General features: G+C 39.1%; 2 protein-coding genes across 4 annotated transcripts; one reads left to right on the top strand and one right to left on the bottom strand.

Annotated features, from left to right (window-relative positions):
* Positions 1 to 1,617: 1,617 nt before the first annotated feature.
* LOC149007349 (uncharacterized) lies at positions 1,618 to 3,262 on the bottom strand. Its single transcript, XM_089167040.1, has 2 exons — positions 2,220 to 3,262; positions 1,618 to 2,059 (listed from the first exon to the last, which is right to left on the bottom strand). The coding sequence occupies exons 1-2, from the start codon at positions 3,260 to 3,262 to the stop codon at positions 1,618 to 1,620; spliced, it is 1,485 nt and encodes a 494-aa protein (XP_089023166.1).
* A 4,210-nt stretch (positions 3,263 to 7,472) lies between these two features.
* Positions 7,473 to 15,237, top strand: LOC149007348 (heat shock 70 kDa protein 15-like). Of its 3 annotated transcripts, none has more exons than XM_089165008.1 (10): positions 7,473 to 7,667; positions 8,079 to 9,312; positions 10,134 to 10,361; positions 10,454 to 10,549; positions 10,635 to 10,847; positions 13,758 to 13,952; positions 14,053 to 14,199; positions 14,284 to 14,433; positions 14,684 to 14,814; positions 15,003 to 15,237. In XM_089165008.1, exons 2-10 carry the CDS (start codon positions 8,143 to 8,145, stop codon positions 15,214 to 15,216), a joined length of 2,544 nt encoding a protein of 847 aa, XP_089021134.1. In that variant the 5' UTR covers positions 7,473 to 7,667; positions 8,079 to 8,142; the 3' UTR covers positions 15,217 to 15,237. The 3 variants fall into 3 exon arrangements, with proteins under 3 accessions (XP_089021134.1, XP_089021135.1, XP_089021136.1); XM_089165009.1 differs by having other exon boundaries at positions 7,473 to 7,677; XM_089165010.1 differs by lacking the exon at positions 7,473 to 7,667 and adding an exon at positions 7,697 to 7,774.
* The last annotated feature ends 1,172 nt before the right edge of the window (positions 15,238 to 16,409 follow it).

The following is a 16,409-nucleotide window of genomic DNA, read 5'->3' as shown; positions in this document are numbered from 1 at the left end:
TCATGCAAATATTGCATTTATCATTATCTTGAAGATGCAAGTGGCGCTTTCTAGCATCAGTCATCAACCTATTCTTTACAACTAACCAAAAGAAACCGCAAAATCGGTTTGGGAGATAAAGTTTCCAAGAAGTATTCCAAAAATTTTCATCAAATATTCCCATATCTACAGCTGGTTTGTTTTTTATCAATGTCTCATATGCAGAGCGTATCGAAAAATACCCGGGGATGGGTCCAAGACATCACATCAGATCCATTGTTACTAGAGGGGAGTGGGAAATCCTTCAGTTTGGTGCAGAATTCTGTTGGGAGGTATCCCTCAATTTTTGTTGTCCAATCCATGCCATTACTTTCCAAGTATTGGTTAACGACTTCCCACTGCCACTGATTGAGAACTGGAGAAATCACATGGTCTTCCAAATTACCTTCTATGTCTAACCAGTTGTCCCTCCAGAAATAAGTGTTCTTTCCATCTCCAATTTTTATTTTGCAATGCTCTTTCATTCTATTTTCAACTCTGCAGATAGCTCGCCACAATGGAGAATCAGGAGAGGCTGCTTTAAAAGGGGTGTTTACACCTTTTTGATCCATATTTATCTTGAAGAAATGCTGACCACAGTGAGTTATGCTTTTTAACCCCCAAGCAAGTTTCATGATAAAGGCTTCATTCATCACCCGAAGCTTCCTAAAGCCTAAACCGCCTTCCACCTTCGGTCTACAAATCTCATTCCAGCTCACAAGATGTGCCTTTTTTTTCTGATTGGACTCGCCCCATATAAAGGCTCGAGTTAGTTTTTCAACCTCACCAAGGACCCCTTTTGGAATCAAAGCTTGCTGCATCGAGTAGTAAGGTATAGTCATTACAACTGATTTTGCCAGGATAATTCGTCCCAGGGAAAGCGAACCCGCAAGGGAAAGCAAAGAAGCTTTCCAACTGGAGAGCCGATCTGATACCTTGTTAATAATGTATTGATAACTACCTTTCTTGTCTCTTTTATAGTGAATAGGTACCCCTAGATATCTGCTCAAATCATCTGTCATGGTAAAGCCGCTTCTTTGTGCAATCTCCTTTGCTCTCTGGCTCTCTACATTTTTGGAGAAGAAAATACGGGTTTTCTCTGTGCTCACTTTGCTTCCCGATGCATTGCAAAATTTATCCAAGCATTCATTCACAATGGTAATTTGCTCTAGGGAAGCTTCTACAAAAAGAACTACATCATTAGCGAACATAAGATGGGATATCCCCATACCCCCTTTACGAATACGACTAGGGATCCACTTTCCTGCAGCCAATGCATCTTGGATATAGTGGGTCAATCTCTCCATGCAAAGGACAAATAAATAGGGTGACAAAGGGTCCCCCTGGCGAATTCCTCTGGAAGGTTTAAATTCTTTTGTACCTTCCCCATTCCAGAGAATTCTAAAGGTAGGGCCTATAACACACATCATAATCACATCGACCATTTTGGATGGTACTCCTACTTTCAAAAGTGAATCAGCAATAAAATCCCACCGGATTTGATCATATGCCTTTTCCAAGTCGATTTTAATAGCCATCTGATGGATTTTTCCTCCTTTTCGCTTCATGGAGTGAAAAATTTCTTGTGCAACAATGATATTATCCTGAATATTCCTTCCGAGGAACAAAACTGACTTGATTGGGTGCAACAAGGCTAGGCATAAACTCCTTCAATCTGTTAGTTATCAACTTAGTCAGAATTTTGAGGCTGACATTACAGAGAGATATAGGCCGGAATTGTGTAATCTTCTCAGGTTTGTCTATTTTGGGAATCAATACTAACAAAGTCTCATTGATCTTAGTTTCCAACTCTCCATTAAAGGCTCTGGCCACAGTCCTGCAAACATCTTTACCTGTAATACTCCAAGTTTTCTGATAGAAAGCAACCTGAAACCCATCTGGTCTTGGAGCCTTCCATGGACCAATTTGATGAACAGCACGATAAATCTCCTCATTAGTAAGCTCATTACCAAGGATAGATAACCAATCATGGTCTAAAGCTGGGAAACTATGATCTGTTTGGAAAGGATCTGGATCAATACTATCCTCAGTAAAGAGACATGTGAAATAATTGACAACATGATTTTTTAGATCTGCATCCTCAAAAATCCATTGATTATCTTCTCCCTTGAGGCCTTCAATTTTATTTCTCTTCCTTTTGTTTAGAGTAGATATGTGAAAATACCTCGTATTCCTATCACCTTGTAAAGTCCAACTTTTCCTCGATTTTTGGGCCCATAGAAGTTTCCTCTCTCTGCAAAACTTTTTCAAGTTCAACTATAAGATCCTCTTCCAATCTCTTTAAATAAGGGTTATAGGGTCCTGCTGCAAGTTTTCTTTGGATTCCCCCTAGGCGAGCATACAGACTTCTTTTCGCAGCTTCAATGTTCCCGAAAGTTTGTTTGTTCCAAGTAGACAATTCTTCTTGCAAATGATGGTTTGTTTTCCAGCCCTGTCGCACAGTATCAACAAAATCTGCATGGGTGAACCACATAGCTTCTAATCTGAACAGTCTCTTTTTGTAGGGACTTCTAACTGAGTCTGTCTCAACCAGTAAAGGATGATGATCGGATTTGAGTCTGGGCAGCACTCTAACTATAGCATTTGGCCACAAGATACGCCACCCACCTGAACAGAGTGCACGGTCCAGCCTTCTATAGATTCTTTGATAACCGTTCCACTTGGGTCCTCTCCAAGTAAATTTTGGACCCACAAATCCCAAGTCTATAAGATTGCATAGATTTAAATTTTCTCTAAACTTTGTACATTTTCTGATCGACACCGGACTTCCACCTCTTACTTCAGATTGATCAAGTACATCATTTAGGTCTCCCACTACTAAATATGGGTAATGATATAAATTCAATATAGTAGCCAAATCCTCCCACCCTTCATGTCGATTGGATTCAATGGGGCTGGCATACATAGCCACAAGACCCCACCTATTATTATTGACAGTATCCAAAATTTCAATAAAAAGAAATTGGGTCTGTGTATGAATAAGAGATACTGGATAACTTGTATTGAATAAAATGAACCATATGCCTCCTGATAGCCCAACTACATCGCTTTTAAAATGACGCACACCCTTAATTTTAGTTATGACACGCTCCGCCTTCTCTCCACTTATTCGAGGTTCCATAATGATAACACAATCAGGATTATGCTTCTGTCTATAATGCTTAAGAGTATTGGCAAATGGTTTATTGCCCGCTCCCCTTGAATTCCATGCAAAAACCTTCATAAAGAAACTTGATATGGGTTTTGGTTACCGTCATCCATCACCACATCATTCCCAAGGGAATGGTTTTGTCCTTCATTGAGCATCGGTGTTTCGACCACAATTTCATCCATATCGTCAACTTCATCAGGAGGTTTACCTTGTTCAATTAAGAGAGCAAGAAAGCAAATTGAGTGGTTACTTTTTTCAAAGCAATTTCCACTTCTTCCAACCATTAGATTAGGATCAAAATTCTCCACATCCTCTTTTTCTCCTATTTGGTCTTGCATTTGAAGTTCCTTCTCATTTACAACTTCTTTAGTCAAATTTGTTATCATATTACTTGCCTTCTGTAACTCCATTGGTAAAGAGTAATTAATCACATGTTGGCCACTTGACGGAGGCCTTGAACTTTTTGAATTCTCTTCAATCTCCTGTCTAGTCTCTAACACACCTCTTTGATTATGATTTCGAGGAGCCATCACGTTTCTACCCTCTCTTTGATGTGTGATACGCTGCCACGTGGCCGAAACACGAGTCGTGTTAGTTTCCATGTTGGATACTACTTCCTGATCTTCTTGGGAAACCATTGCAAGTGCTGCAAATCTAGAGCCTGATCCCACTCCATTAACTTTATTTCCATCTTCCGTACCACTCTGGCCTCCTCTTTCTAGTTCGCCATTTTTCTCTCCGGCATTATCAGTAGGGTTCTGGCGATTGTCTTTTCTGAATTTTGTTTTCTACACATGTAACCACGGACCATATGTATCTGCTGGTGCCATCTTTGCCTCAAAATTTTTAATGGTTTCAATCGCCTTTTGTGCAACCTCTTCGGGTTCAGGCGTTGGTACATCTTCCTCTCCGCCATAGAAAATTGAACACTGTTCTTTATGATGGCCATATCTTCCACAATCATAGCACAACAAATTCATTGACTCGTAAAGAATTTGGTGAACACGGCCGTTGAGTCTAAACTTGGACAGCAAGGGTTTGGATAAATCAATCTCGACACAAGACCGAGCATACTTACCGCGGACAGCTTGGGCTGTTGTTGAATCGACTTTAATTACCTTTCCTATTCAGTTACCCAGTCTGATCAAGAATCGAGTATCAAAATACTCTATGGATACGCCAGGGAAACGCACCCATACCGCCAATTTCTGCAGCACTTCTTCCTCAGGATTGAAATCCGGCTGCCATCTCCTCACTGATAGATAGTGATCAACAATTACCCAAGGACCATCAACTAGGGCTCTCTGAAAATCTTCTTTGAAAGCGAATTTTGCAATATAATAATCATTGCCAATGTCAATAAGGTCCAACGCTCCTGTAGGTTTCCATAGGGCTGATAATCTACCGAACAAAAACTTAAAACCCACCTTTTTTCCTACCAGTTTAACAATCAAGGTGGGGGAAAAAAAAAAAAAAAAAAAAAAAAAAGGGGGGGGGGCCGCCGCCCCCCCCCCCCAAACAAACAAACTCCCCGGGGGGGGGATGCCATGGTTTCCGCAATCTTTCTTTTTCTTTTTTGGACAAGGTAATACTAGGGCAGAAAGCATCATCTTCCTTCTCGCCATCATCCTCATTCTCATCGTCCTTGTCCCATTCAGAATCGGGTTGGTTCAAAAATCCATCATCGTTGAAACCGTTAATCTCCTCAATCTCCATACCCTCTTCTTGGCTACGGCTAGGATAATTTCTAGTTACCATCTTTGCATAAGATCGTTGCACCTCCACCGGTGGAAGATTTACATCTGCTCCACGACCTCGCTTAACTTTTTTATTGCTTCGTTGCATTTGGTCAATTTCCTCCTTCGATGCTCCATTCAAATTTGTTTCAGCAATCGCATCTCCCGCAACCAATCTTTCCATCTCTATCGTTGGGTTTCGCTGAAACCTTTCAGCGACAAAACCCTAGCGAAGCGTCAGAGAGACTCGTTCCGGCTTTTCCCAAACGCTACAACCGCTCTTCTTCCTTACTTACTTACCAGTCAAAAGGATGAAAAAATTCTGAGGAAAAAACTTCCTCTCGATTCTTCGTTCTCTCTCCACCAAAGCCGCTAAAATTTTCCTTGGTCTCTCGTCCTCTCTTGATTACGCGATTCAGACATTTCTCTCGGATACACCTCTCTCTCGGATCACACAAACCTTCTCATGTCACACTGTAGTTGCGTGTGTTGCACAAAAAACTTGAACCCACCGTTCCTGTACTTGCTTTAACCTCGAAGCCCTTACCTTCTCTGTAATTCGATCGCTAAAAGTAATTAATTCTCACATGAGAAAATCTTGGGAGCTCGTTCTCACTTCGTGAAAGTTCCGCTTCCCTAGCAACTACCTCTCTGATGAACACACTGGTTCAGACAAGAGAATATCCCAATTTACTTATACTTGTGTTATCTATATTTTAGTCCTCTTATTCATTTACCTAAATTTTTACTGTGGACCCGAATATAATAAAATATTATGAAATGGGACCCACAGTGGGTCCCGCATTAGTCCACATATATTCGACCCCCCCCCATATTCAATCGTAACTAAAGAAAAATGTTTCGGTATCTTAGAAATTTCAATTGAACCAAAATGGTCTATTGAAAAATAGAATTTTTTTTTCGGTGATAGAAAAGTAGATTGAATACATTACATCAAAGGTGAAAATGTAAGTAAAACCATTTTATAAAACTTAAAAATGAAACCATCGATCCTAGATTATGTTGATTGGATGTTTATATATCTCTTCCTTTCTTTTTCGGCCAACAGCTTTTATATCTCCTTCTATGGATTATAAAAGATCATAAAACCAATTGGGAAAATTACATGATTAGCCAATTTTAGGTTTTTCTTTAAAAAAATAACCACTCAATGTTCACTCATGGTACACTGTGTCGGCAATATTTTGTCGAAATGTCGATATATAGCCAAAAAGTCGGTGATATATCGCTACATTCGCATATATAATAGTGTTTCATTCGTTTTTCGCTAATTTTTCGTTCGACAACAATATGTGAAGCATGAGCTATACTCAACATAATTGTATAATGAATTGTAAACTTTAGTGCATCTATTTACTAGTTGTGTATTTGTGTTCTGTTTACATATTTACATTAATTTATATGAATTTTCTAAACTTCCAGTTTTGCCCGCATATAGCCGGATATGTGCTAATTATAAACATTAGATTTAGGTGATGTTTTAGGTCAAAATAACACTCCCAATGTGTTTATTGGCATCAAATTAGGATACACGTCAAATTTCATGTCAAAATGACTTGAAATACCCTTCGAAACAGGAGTTCGATGTTCATCAAACCCCTGCCAAAAGTCGGCCGACATCTGGCGACATGTCGCCCGAGTTGCCAGGGTCCGACATAGCAACACGGGCCGACATGTTGAACCTTGGTTTCACTTAATAAAACTAACTAAAACTAAGTTTGGGTTTACAAAACTAGCCAAAATAGTAAATTTTCATTCCTCTAACATTTTTAACCCCTAAAACTAACTACATTAAAAAGGGAAAATCACCAATTTTTCATTCCCTTTGAACATTTTTACCCCCATATTGGTATGATAAATTTTAGAGGTAAAAATGTTTAAATAGATGAAAAATCACTATTTTGGCTAGTTTTGTAAACCCAAACTCAAATTTAGCTAGTTTTGTTAAGTGAAATTTTGAGTGGTTACTTTTGTAAATGAAAACTTAAAACTAGCTAATCAAGTAATTTTTCCAAACCAATTTGCTCTTCCTTTTGGGGGGAAAAAGAATTATAATTATGGGTTCGATCCTTGCGAATGACGTTCTCTCTGAGAATGTAATAACTAATCAAGGTGCGCACAAAATAGCCAGATGAACCTCATACACCAAAAAAAAAAAAATTTTATATTTTTTACCCAAAATTATAATCCCTTCAAAAATATGTTATTAAAATATATATATATATATATATATATATATATGTATATAATTATAATCCCTTCAAAAATATGTTTTATATATATATATATATATATATATATATATATATATATATATATGTATGTTTGTATATGTAATTTGGATAAAATTCTTTGTAAATATCAAAATATCACTAAAATCAACCGTAGAAGACCTGAGATTGTATAGAAATTTGAATATTACGTCATAAATAAATAGATCTTTCTAGAAACAGTATCTAGAGTTCTCGAGCGCCACCATTCAACCCATAAAACCGAAAATTGAGGGTTTAATATAATAAGATCAATTTTCTTCTCGGTGTTCTATTTCTATCTCGCTTTTATTATAAGGGTTTTTCGTTGTCATAATATTTCCAGGTCTAACTTTGGAGGATTCTAGAAAAGTTCACCTCCAATATTACATCTTCAGAACTCGCGTGGACGCACGATTGAGAGAGCCATCTTACCTGATAATCTCTACAAGCTGCTTCAAACATCCAAAGGTACATTCGGGTACTAACCCTAATTTTCTGAGAGCCTGATTCGCCATTTGTTCTATCATGAAAGCTTTGTAGATCTATCATAACTTCTTGCAGCTTTTTCTGAATCTGTACTGTTTTTTCCTCCTTATTTCGAAGGTTTTTAGGTTTTCATGTTGTGTTTGCTTGTACTTGTTTTAATTCAATCGTTTCGTTTACAAACCCTAGAACCTGACACCGAGTTGATTAGTGATCAGATCGGATTTGGAAGGTCTTTTAGATACATAAAACTTGTTACTTTTTGTTCACATCAATTGATTTGCATTTATATTTTTATGTTTTATTATTTGCATCGATAGCATTCTTTGTATGTGAATGATGGCGTCGTTTATTGTTTAGATTGTGATTTTTTTCCTTTTCTGCTTTATTGTTTAGATCGTTGTTTCTTCGTCCGGAGTAAACCAAATTGCTTCACCGGACTGGTTTTATTCCGGCGAAAATGAGCGTTGTTGGTTTCGATTTTGGCAACGAAAGCTGCATTGTAGCTGTTGCCCGGCAGCGAGGGATAGACGTTGTTCTCAACGATGAATCGAAGCGGGAGACTCCTGCTATCGTTTGCTTTGGTGAGAAACAACGCTTCATTGGAACCGCTGGGGCTGCTTCAACTATGATGAACCCCAAAAATTCCGTGTCTCAGATTAAGCGTTTGATCGGTAAGCAATTTTCTGATCCTGACCTCCAACAGGATCTGAAGTCCATGCCTTTCACCGTTTCTGAAGGGCCTGATGGTTATCCATTAATTCACGCTCGATACTTGGGAGAAGCAAGGGTCTTTACACCAACTCAGCTTTTTGGGATGATGTTGTCAAATCTGAAGGGCATAGCAGAGAAGAACCTGAGTGCAGCGGTAGTGGATTGCTGTATTGGTATTCCTGTCTATTTTACTGATCTTCAAAGGAGAGCAGTTCTTGATGCAGCAACAATAGCTGGTTTGCATCCATTACATTTGATTCATGAGACAACTGCCACAGCCTTGGCTTACGGAATCTACAAAACAGATTTGCCTGAGAATGACCAATTAAATGTTGCTTTTGTTGACATTGGCCACGCTAGCATGCAGGTATGCATTGCAGGCTTCAAGAAAGGTCAGTTGAAGATTCTCTCACATGCATTTGACCGGTCACTTGGAGGTCGAGATTTCGATGAAGTTCTGTTCCAGCACTTTGCCGCTAAGTTCAAAGAAGAGTTAAAAATGGACGTCTCCCAAAATGCACGGGCTTGCCTCAGGCTGCGTGCAGCTTGTGAGAAGGTGAAGAAGGTGCTCAGTGCAAATCCATTGGCGCATTTGAACATAGAGTGCTTAATGGATGAGAAGGATGTAAAAGGCATCATCAAGAGGGACGAGTTTGAGCAGCTCAGTGTTCCAATTCTGGAGCGTGTGAAAGTACCGTTACAGAAGGCCCTTGCAGATGCTGGTTTGACTGTTGACAATATCCATGCAGTAGAAGTAGTTGGTTCAGGGTCACGTGTTCCAGCAATCATTAAAATCTTGACTGAATTTTTTGGAAAGGAGCCGAGGCGCACTATGAATGCCAGTGAATGTGTTGCACGTGGTGCTGCACTTCAATGTGCCATCCTCAGTCCAACTTTCAAAGTGCGAGAGTTCCAGGTAATATCTTCTTCATGTTATTGTGGTTTCATTTGCAGTGTGTTGAATTTCTTGATAAATCTATTCATAGAATTTGGGGATGTCAAAATAAATCATGTGTTTTAAAGTTCTAGCTGATTCTCTAGTTAAGCCATCAGGATATGTTGAGAAAAAGGGTCCTCTTAGTGAACAATAGAGTTCTACTTTTTTGCTGTTTTGATTTTCTACCTGAAATAAACAAGATACCTTGTCCAAAAGAAGTTTTTTCTTACTCCTTTAAGAGGATAACATCATTGGAGTTGCTGGTATGAACTTTTAAAGCAACAGTTTAGAAAATGAGTTATTTAAGGGATTTAGATGCAAAAGGTAAATGTTCCATTAACTCCTGGTGGTTTTAACTGATTTATTATTTATAATTATAAATGCAGCAAGATCAGAAGCAAGTAGGCTTGGGTACCCATTTGGTAGGTTGAGACTGTTGTTTGCCCGTCAATTACCGAACACTCTCCGTGCATAATCTTCATTTTCTTGGCGATTGATTGCTCTAGTATATAGAGATGTCAAACCACTACCCGAGTTGTTGTCAACTACTTGGTGAATATGCTCGCAGCATCTTTTTAGTATTTTTGCTGTTGCATTAATGGGTATTATGTTTTAGATCTAAGGTTGGCTTAATTTAATATTGGTATTAGAATTGTTGTTATTTATTTCAGTTATTTTAAAAAGGAGGTGAATCAATATATGGTTTGTCACTTCTTCCTTTTTCTTCTTGTCTTTAATAATTCAATGCCCTTACAAAGTCTTGTGTGGATGTTATTAAGTGTTTCATTCTTTCTCTTCAGGTCAATGAGAACTTCCCCTTCCCAATTGCTTTGTCATGGAAAGGTTCTGCCCCTGATTCGCAAAATGGTTCTGCAAATCAGCAGCAAAGCACGATAGTCTTCCCCAAGGGGAATCAACTGCACAGTGTCAAGGCCTTAACATTTTATAGGTCAGGAACATTTACAATTGATGTTCACTATGCAGATGTGAGCGAACTGCAGGCACCAGCAAAGATTAGCACTTACACCGTAAGTGTGTGCTGCTAGGGTTTACTCATGTTAACTTATGCCCTGTTTGAGTGACATTTATTTTCTCACTTGCACTTTAAATTTCTTCTCAGATTGGTCCATTTCAGTCTACTAAAGGTGAACGGGCAAAACTGAAAGTGAAAGCTCGTCTGAATCTGCATGGCATTGTGTCTGTTGAGTCTGCAACAGTGAGTGCTGGATGTAGTGGTAGCAATATTCAGCTTCAATTAATTTTCATTCTTTCCAGTCTTATATGGTAAACTTTAATTTCAGTTGCTGGAGGAGGAAGAAGTTGAAGTGCCAATTGTGAAGGAGCCAGCGAAGGAAGGTGGTACTAAGATGGAAACTGATGAAGCTCCTGCTGATGGCACCGCTGGAAGTGATGTAAACATGCAAAACGCCCAAGCTGGCGCTGATGCATCTGGTGTTGAAAATGGTGCTCCTGAGTCTGGGGATAAGCCTGTGCAGATGGAAACAGATGCAAAGGTTGGTTGTGGTTTTCCTTTTTCAGACATTCCCCCCTTCCCCCGGCCCGGTGTGTTTTCCCTTGGCCTTTTTTATTCACAATATCTTTTCCAGTTAGATCTACCCAGGATGTACTGATTTCTATTTGCTTCTTTAAATATGAGTTTTGGATTCGCTTTACCTTGCAATAAACATCCTCCAAGCAGTAACCTTGAATGACTCACGTATGTTGCTGTATGTGATGGACATTGCATGCGACTATTTAGCTCTCTTTTACTTTGCAAATAATCTGTGAAATTTTTGTGATAAGAAGTGGGAACAGATATGATAGTGAATAACTGTGTGTAAGAGTTTATTATCAATTTTGAACTACTTGGTAATCTGCTGTGTATCTCTTCGTTTTTGTTTTTCTTTTTGTCAGTTTTTGTCAGGCTGTTTGAGTTCTCCTTACATTCAAGTTTGCTAATTTATCTTTGGCCTTCTGATAATTTATGTTCATGACTGGTCACTGGTGAAGCTGGTTGTGCTTCTCAATACCGTGTTGGTGCAGAATCGACATGTCTTCAGGATATTCTTTAGCTTGCTGATGTATATACCTTTATCAGATAGGAGTTGTTTTATATTTCTCTTTATAGGCTAGTGAAAAAAATAGTGCTTGACACATTTTAACCAAATAAGGGAATGATACAGTCTATTTGGATTGTCTGTCTGATGGTTGACACCCTAAGAATCTTGAGTCGGCAATGTGCTCACTGCACCAGTTTATTCTATCTATGTACTTTTATTTCTGTTCTCTAAGGCCTTGAAGACTGGATACAAATGTTGTCCCGATACAAACCTTCCCCCCCCCCCCCCACACCCGGAAAAAAAGAAAAAAGAAACAAAACCACCAGGGGACTTGTTGTCTGTCCTGTGCATTAGGAGGGAGTGTCTTGGATCACTGGAGGACTTACAAATACATCTGGCATCCCATTCCTGTTGTGAACAGCCTGCTTCCCCCTAAAATAAAAAATACAAATCAGGTATACTTGAAACAATGTTCATCAATGTTGGGATAGGATAAAGAAACCAAGCTAGGCCTTGCCACATAGAGTTGGGAACTGCAGTCTCATTTTTCAATTGGTTTGATGTGATGTCTTGGTTTCCTCACCAAATTATAGAATGGTGTTCTGATGGCCAGTTTTCATTTTTCAATTGGTATGTAGATGTGGAAAGTCACAATAATAAGTTCCTTCTCCCTCCCATTGTGGTCTGAGTGGGAGACTTATTGGTCCTAACAACTTCCTGTTGTATTTTAGGGAAGGAAGAAGAGGGGCCATGCATCTCCAATCCTTTATTCTCGTCCAGCTACTCATAGGTCCCATTGAGCCCAGTGCCTAAAGGCTACCTGCTGGTCATGGTTTAAGTCCAGTTGATGGGCCAACATTAGGCTCATTACGGACCCCTTATTTACATCTTGCTTGGAAATTTAATAAAAGTATTTTATATAATTTGATGGGTACCGAAGATTCTAGCAATGGAAATACTGTTGCTGAACTTCAGGATGTTTAGTTGATTTAGATCTGATACGCAATTAAAGGGAAATGCTGGAAATTGAAAGAAAGCGATGTAGAACTCACAAAATTTGGGTGTAAGTCCTCCCACCCTGACAGAAGCCGGTCAGTCAATAGTCAACTGAATTCTGTGATGCCCCTCTCTTCCTCTCTGCTCCCTTTATCTGATTTGCATTCCCCGGCCCAACCGTTTCCCCACTCAGCCATTCAGCTGCTGCCACGGGTCGTCGCCTCTATGTCTTGACCATTTTTGCTCCTCCGAGTGTAAATCCATTTAATAAGTGGTCTATCATAATTGTTTGCTTAGTTTTACGTTATGACATTGTAGATTATTGTTAATATTTGTATCCATCTTAGCTTTCAAATTCTTTTATTTTTGCATGTGTTTGGTAGCATTTTTCAGTTTAAGTGTAACAGAATAGTACAAAAACCATAAAGCTATAAGACCCCTTCATGTATTACGTTCAAAGATGTTTTTGCATAATTCCTAAAAATTAAGAGGTAAATATACATTCAATTTTTTTTTTGGTTTGATGCTATTAGGGCTAGTTAGAGACTGACCTAAGCCATAGGTTACAGGCGTTGGTTATATTTCCACTGTCCTTATTGCTTTACTTATATTTTCTGGTTGAATATGATTGAGGAATATTGAACCTTGTTCATCTGCTGTCATTTTCCAAGTACTTTTTGCATAATATTTTGGCTTCTGTTTATTGCTTCAGTGGCAAAGGGCTACAGGATAATAGTATTCTCATACCTTAACTTCAGATAGAGGTTTGATTTTGAGGTTTATTACTGCTTGACCAACCTGTCCTTTAATTGGAATTTTACAGCCTTACTCCCTACGGATTTTTATTTACAGTTTCATGTTGAATCTGAATCCATATTAATAATTTTGGTCTTGTTCTGACATATGCAGCCACTGGTTTACTTGCATTGATGTTTTCATCTTTCATGTGATTCTGTCGATATGGATGCTGAGATGTAGTCCTGTTTTTATAAGTTGGAAACCAGTTCCATTTTTAATTATCTCGCTAGTAACTTAAGACCTGAGCATCGAATTTTAATTTTGTTTCGAGATATTGTACTCTTGAATAATTTCAACCCAACTGAATATTGGGTTATTCTAAAACCTGGGATGAGGAGTCACATGGGGGAGGGTGTGTGAACTATATATGATGGCATTAGATAGAATTAGTCACTTTTGCTCTGGAATTTTCGAATTTTAAGTTGTATAGTGTAGGTGTTTTGGTGTCGCTAATATTCTGTGGTGTTGTGAGCTTTGATTGCTTGAGTTATTGAACTTGATTCTGCTTCCATTTGTTTTTTGTAATCTATGTGCTTGGAGGTGGAATTTGCTGACATTATTCCTGAGCAGGCTGAGGCGCCAAAGAAGAAGATAAAGAAGATAAATGTCCCAGTTACCGAGTTTGTTTATGGAGGAACGCCACCTGCTGATGTGCAAAAAGCAGTTGAGAAAGAGTTTGAAATGGCCCTACAGGACCGAGTGATGGAGGAAACAAAGGACAGGAAGAATGCAGTGGAGGCTTACGTTTATGATATGAGGAATAAGGTATATCTGTGCATACACAATAGATGACATGGTGTTACTCATTAGGAGCATATGATAAATTTTTTTGCCAAACTTCTGATCTAATGATTTCTTTCCCCAGTTGACCGACAAGTATCAAGAATTTGTGACTCCTTCAGACGCGGAAGGGTTGATGGCTAAACTACAAGAGGTCGAGGATTGGCTGTATGAAGATGGCGAGGATGAAACAAAGGGTGTCTATGTTGCTAAGCTTGAGGAACTCAAGAAGGTAATGACTTCCCCTTGTTCTTGTTCAGTTTTACTGGGAGCTGTAATTAGAGATGTTCTCTGATATGGTTCGATGGATTAACAGTCAGGGGATCCCATTGAGGAGCGTTACAAGGAGAGCCTGGAGAGAGGACCAGCAGTTGAACAACTTATGTATTGCATCAACAGCTTCAGAGAAGCTGCGTTGTCGAATGATCCCAAATTTGATCACATTGACATTGCTGAGAAACAGAAGGTGAGTTTCTTGCTTCTCTAGCTGTTTATGTTATCAGCTTCTACCTGGCTAGTGGTTGAGTTTTGATTCAAATACATCGTAGGGCACCTGTATGAAGATGGTCTTGTTCCTCTTCTATCACACTTTCAGTATTTATTTACAATTGAGTATGCAGAACTGCCAGGATAAAGAATCCTTCCCGTTCCCCAAAATAAGAGAATTTCTGACTACTTATGAACATTCCTAATTTCTCGGTTTGATTAATGGCTAGGTGGTAAATCAATGTGTGGAAGCAGAGGCCTGGTTGAGAGAAAAACAGCAGCAGCAGGAAAGCCTGCCAAAATACTCCCCTCCAGTTCTTCTGTCAGCTGATGTGAGAAGGAAAGCTGAAGCAGTTGACAGGTTCACAAATGACCTTTCGATTTTATATATGTTTTTTCCCCCCAGCATCTTTGTCTACTTTAAGTTGCTTGTTATTGAAATAATGCGGTCTCTTCTTGAGAGTAATAGTCTCATTGCTATGGAGTATGGATGATTACCTTACTTTTTCAGACTTTTGCTTATATGTTGAAATTGGTATGGTGGTGCAGGTTCTGTAGGCCTATCATGATGAAACCCAAGCCAGCGTCAAAGCCACCAACTCCAACTGAGACACCAACACCTTCACCCCAGGGCAAAGAACCCCAACCCCAGGGTGGTGAATCTGCCAGTGAAACTCCAGCAGACGGCAACACTGAGGTTCCCCCAGCTGCTGCTGAGCCCATGGAAACTGATAAATCAGAGAGCAACCAAAACGCAGCGTAAGTTTAGACAAGTGAGATTTTTTTTAAAAGATTTATTTTGAGCCAAAGGTGGGTGGGTTCATTTGTATTATCATTTTAGCTACAGTGCGAGTCTTGGTAGGGATGAGATGCGGGGTTGATATGGATTTTAAACTTAAAAGGATTTATGGTGTTTGATTTTGTACCATCCTAGACCGGTGCCAATCACCCTTTGTCATCATAATATTATATGATGATCTCTAGAATCCGGTTTTCAAGAGGGATTTAAGAGAGAAGCTACTGTTCCTTTGTTTCATTTCTATTGTTTTTAAGCTTTATGCAGCAGGTAGAGATTTTTATTTATGCTATATTTTCTTTCATTTCCCTGTTGTTATTTCAACACTGCAGCAAACATAGATGGTTCCATCAGTCCAAGTTTTGAAGGGTTTGAGCAAGTTCTAGTCGTTAATTGTGTAAGTTTTTAGCAGTTTTAAGGTCCCAGCCATGTGGGTGAATGAATTTGTGATTGATTAGTACCCGCGCATCTGACTCTACCCAAATGGACTTACAAGCGAGCCTTATTTAGAACAGCGTGACCTCTCCCGTTCCCCTCCAAGAATCGATAACTGCTCTCTGCTTGTTTATTTGCTGTGAGATGCCACATCTAGGTTATCTGATCCTTTTCAATTAGTTGATCCTTGGCAGTCCCTCTTGAGTGTTCAGAGTATGAAAGAAAAATCCAGTAGCTTTAACAGCTCTCTTCCTCTGTTGTCTTCTCCTTTATACCATCTTTTGTTTTGTGATACCGGGCACATTAGTCTTTTGAGTTCGTGAGGATGGAGGATTGTGTTTGGTGTAGGGGTTTTTAAGGAGCAAAATCTTATACTGCTGCTGAAGTAGGATTTGGACTCCTAGTACTCCGCTGGGTTTGTTGTGAACGCTAGTTTATACTCCCAACTTTGAAAGAGCTTCTGTTTGGAGCCTGGGGTTATGGAGCTTTCTTTCTTGACAACGAAGTGGTTTCGTATCTTATTTATGCTTCAGTGCAAGCAGTTAACAGTGAAGTCTTTAATTAGTGATTGAAGAACGATCCAATTTCAGGATGGGTTGCTGGAGTAGTTTGTTTTCTAGTACCCAAGTTTAATGGGCACAGCGATACTGCACAAGTGAAATCGTGTTATGATCAGAGTATTCTTTTTTATGGTAAAATGAATCAGAGTATTCACCCCTTCCTTG

This window comes from Hakea prostrata, chromosome 8 (assembly GCF_041222555.1).
Source record: "Hakea prostrata isolate BN-2017 chromosome 8, UWA_Hpros_2, whole genome shotgun sequence".
In the NCBI taxonomy this organism is placed as follows: Eukaryota; Viridiplantae; Streptophyta; class Magnoliopsida; order Proteales; family Proteaceae; genus Hakea; species Hakea prostrata.
This window is presented reverse-complemented; position numbering and strand designations above follow the sequence as displayed.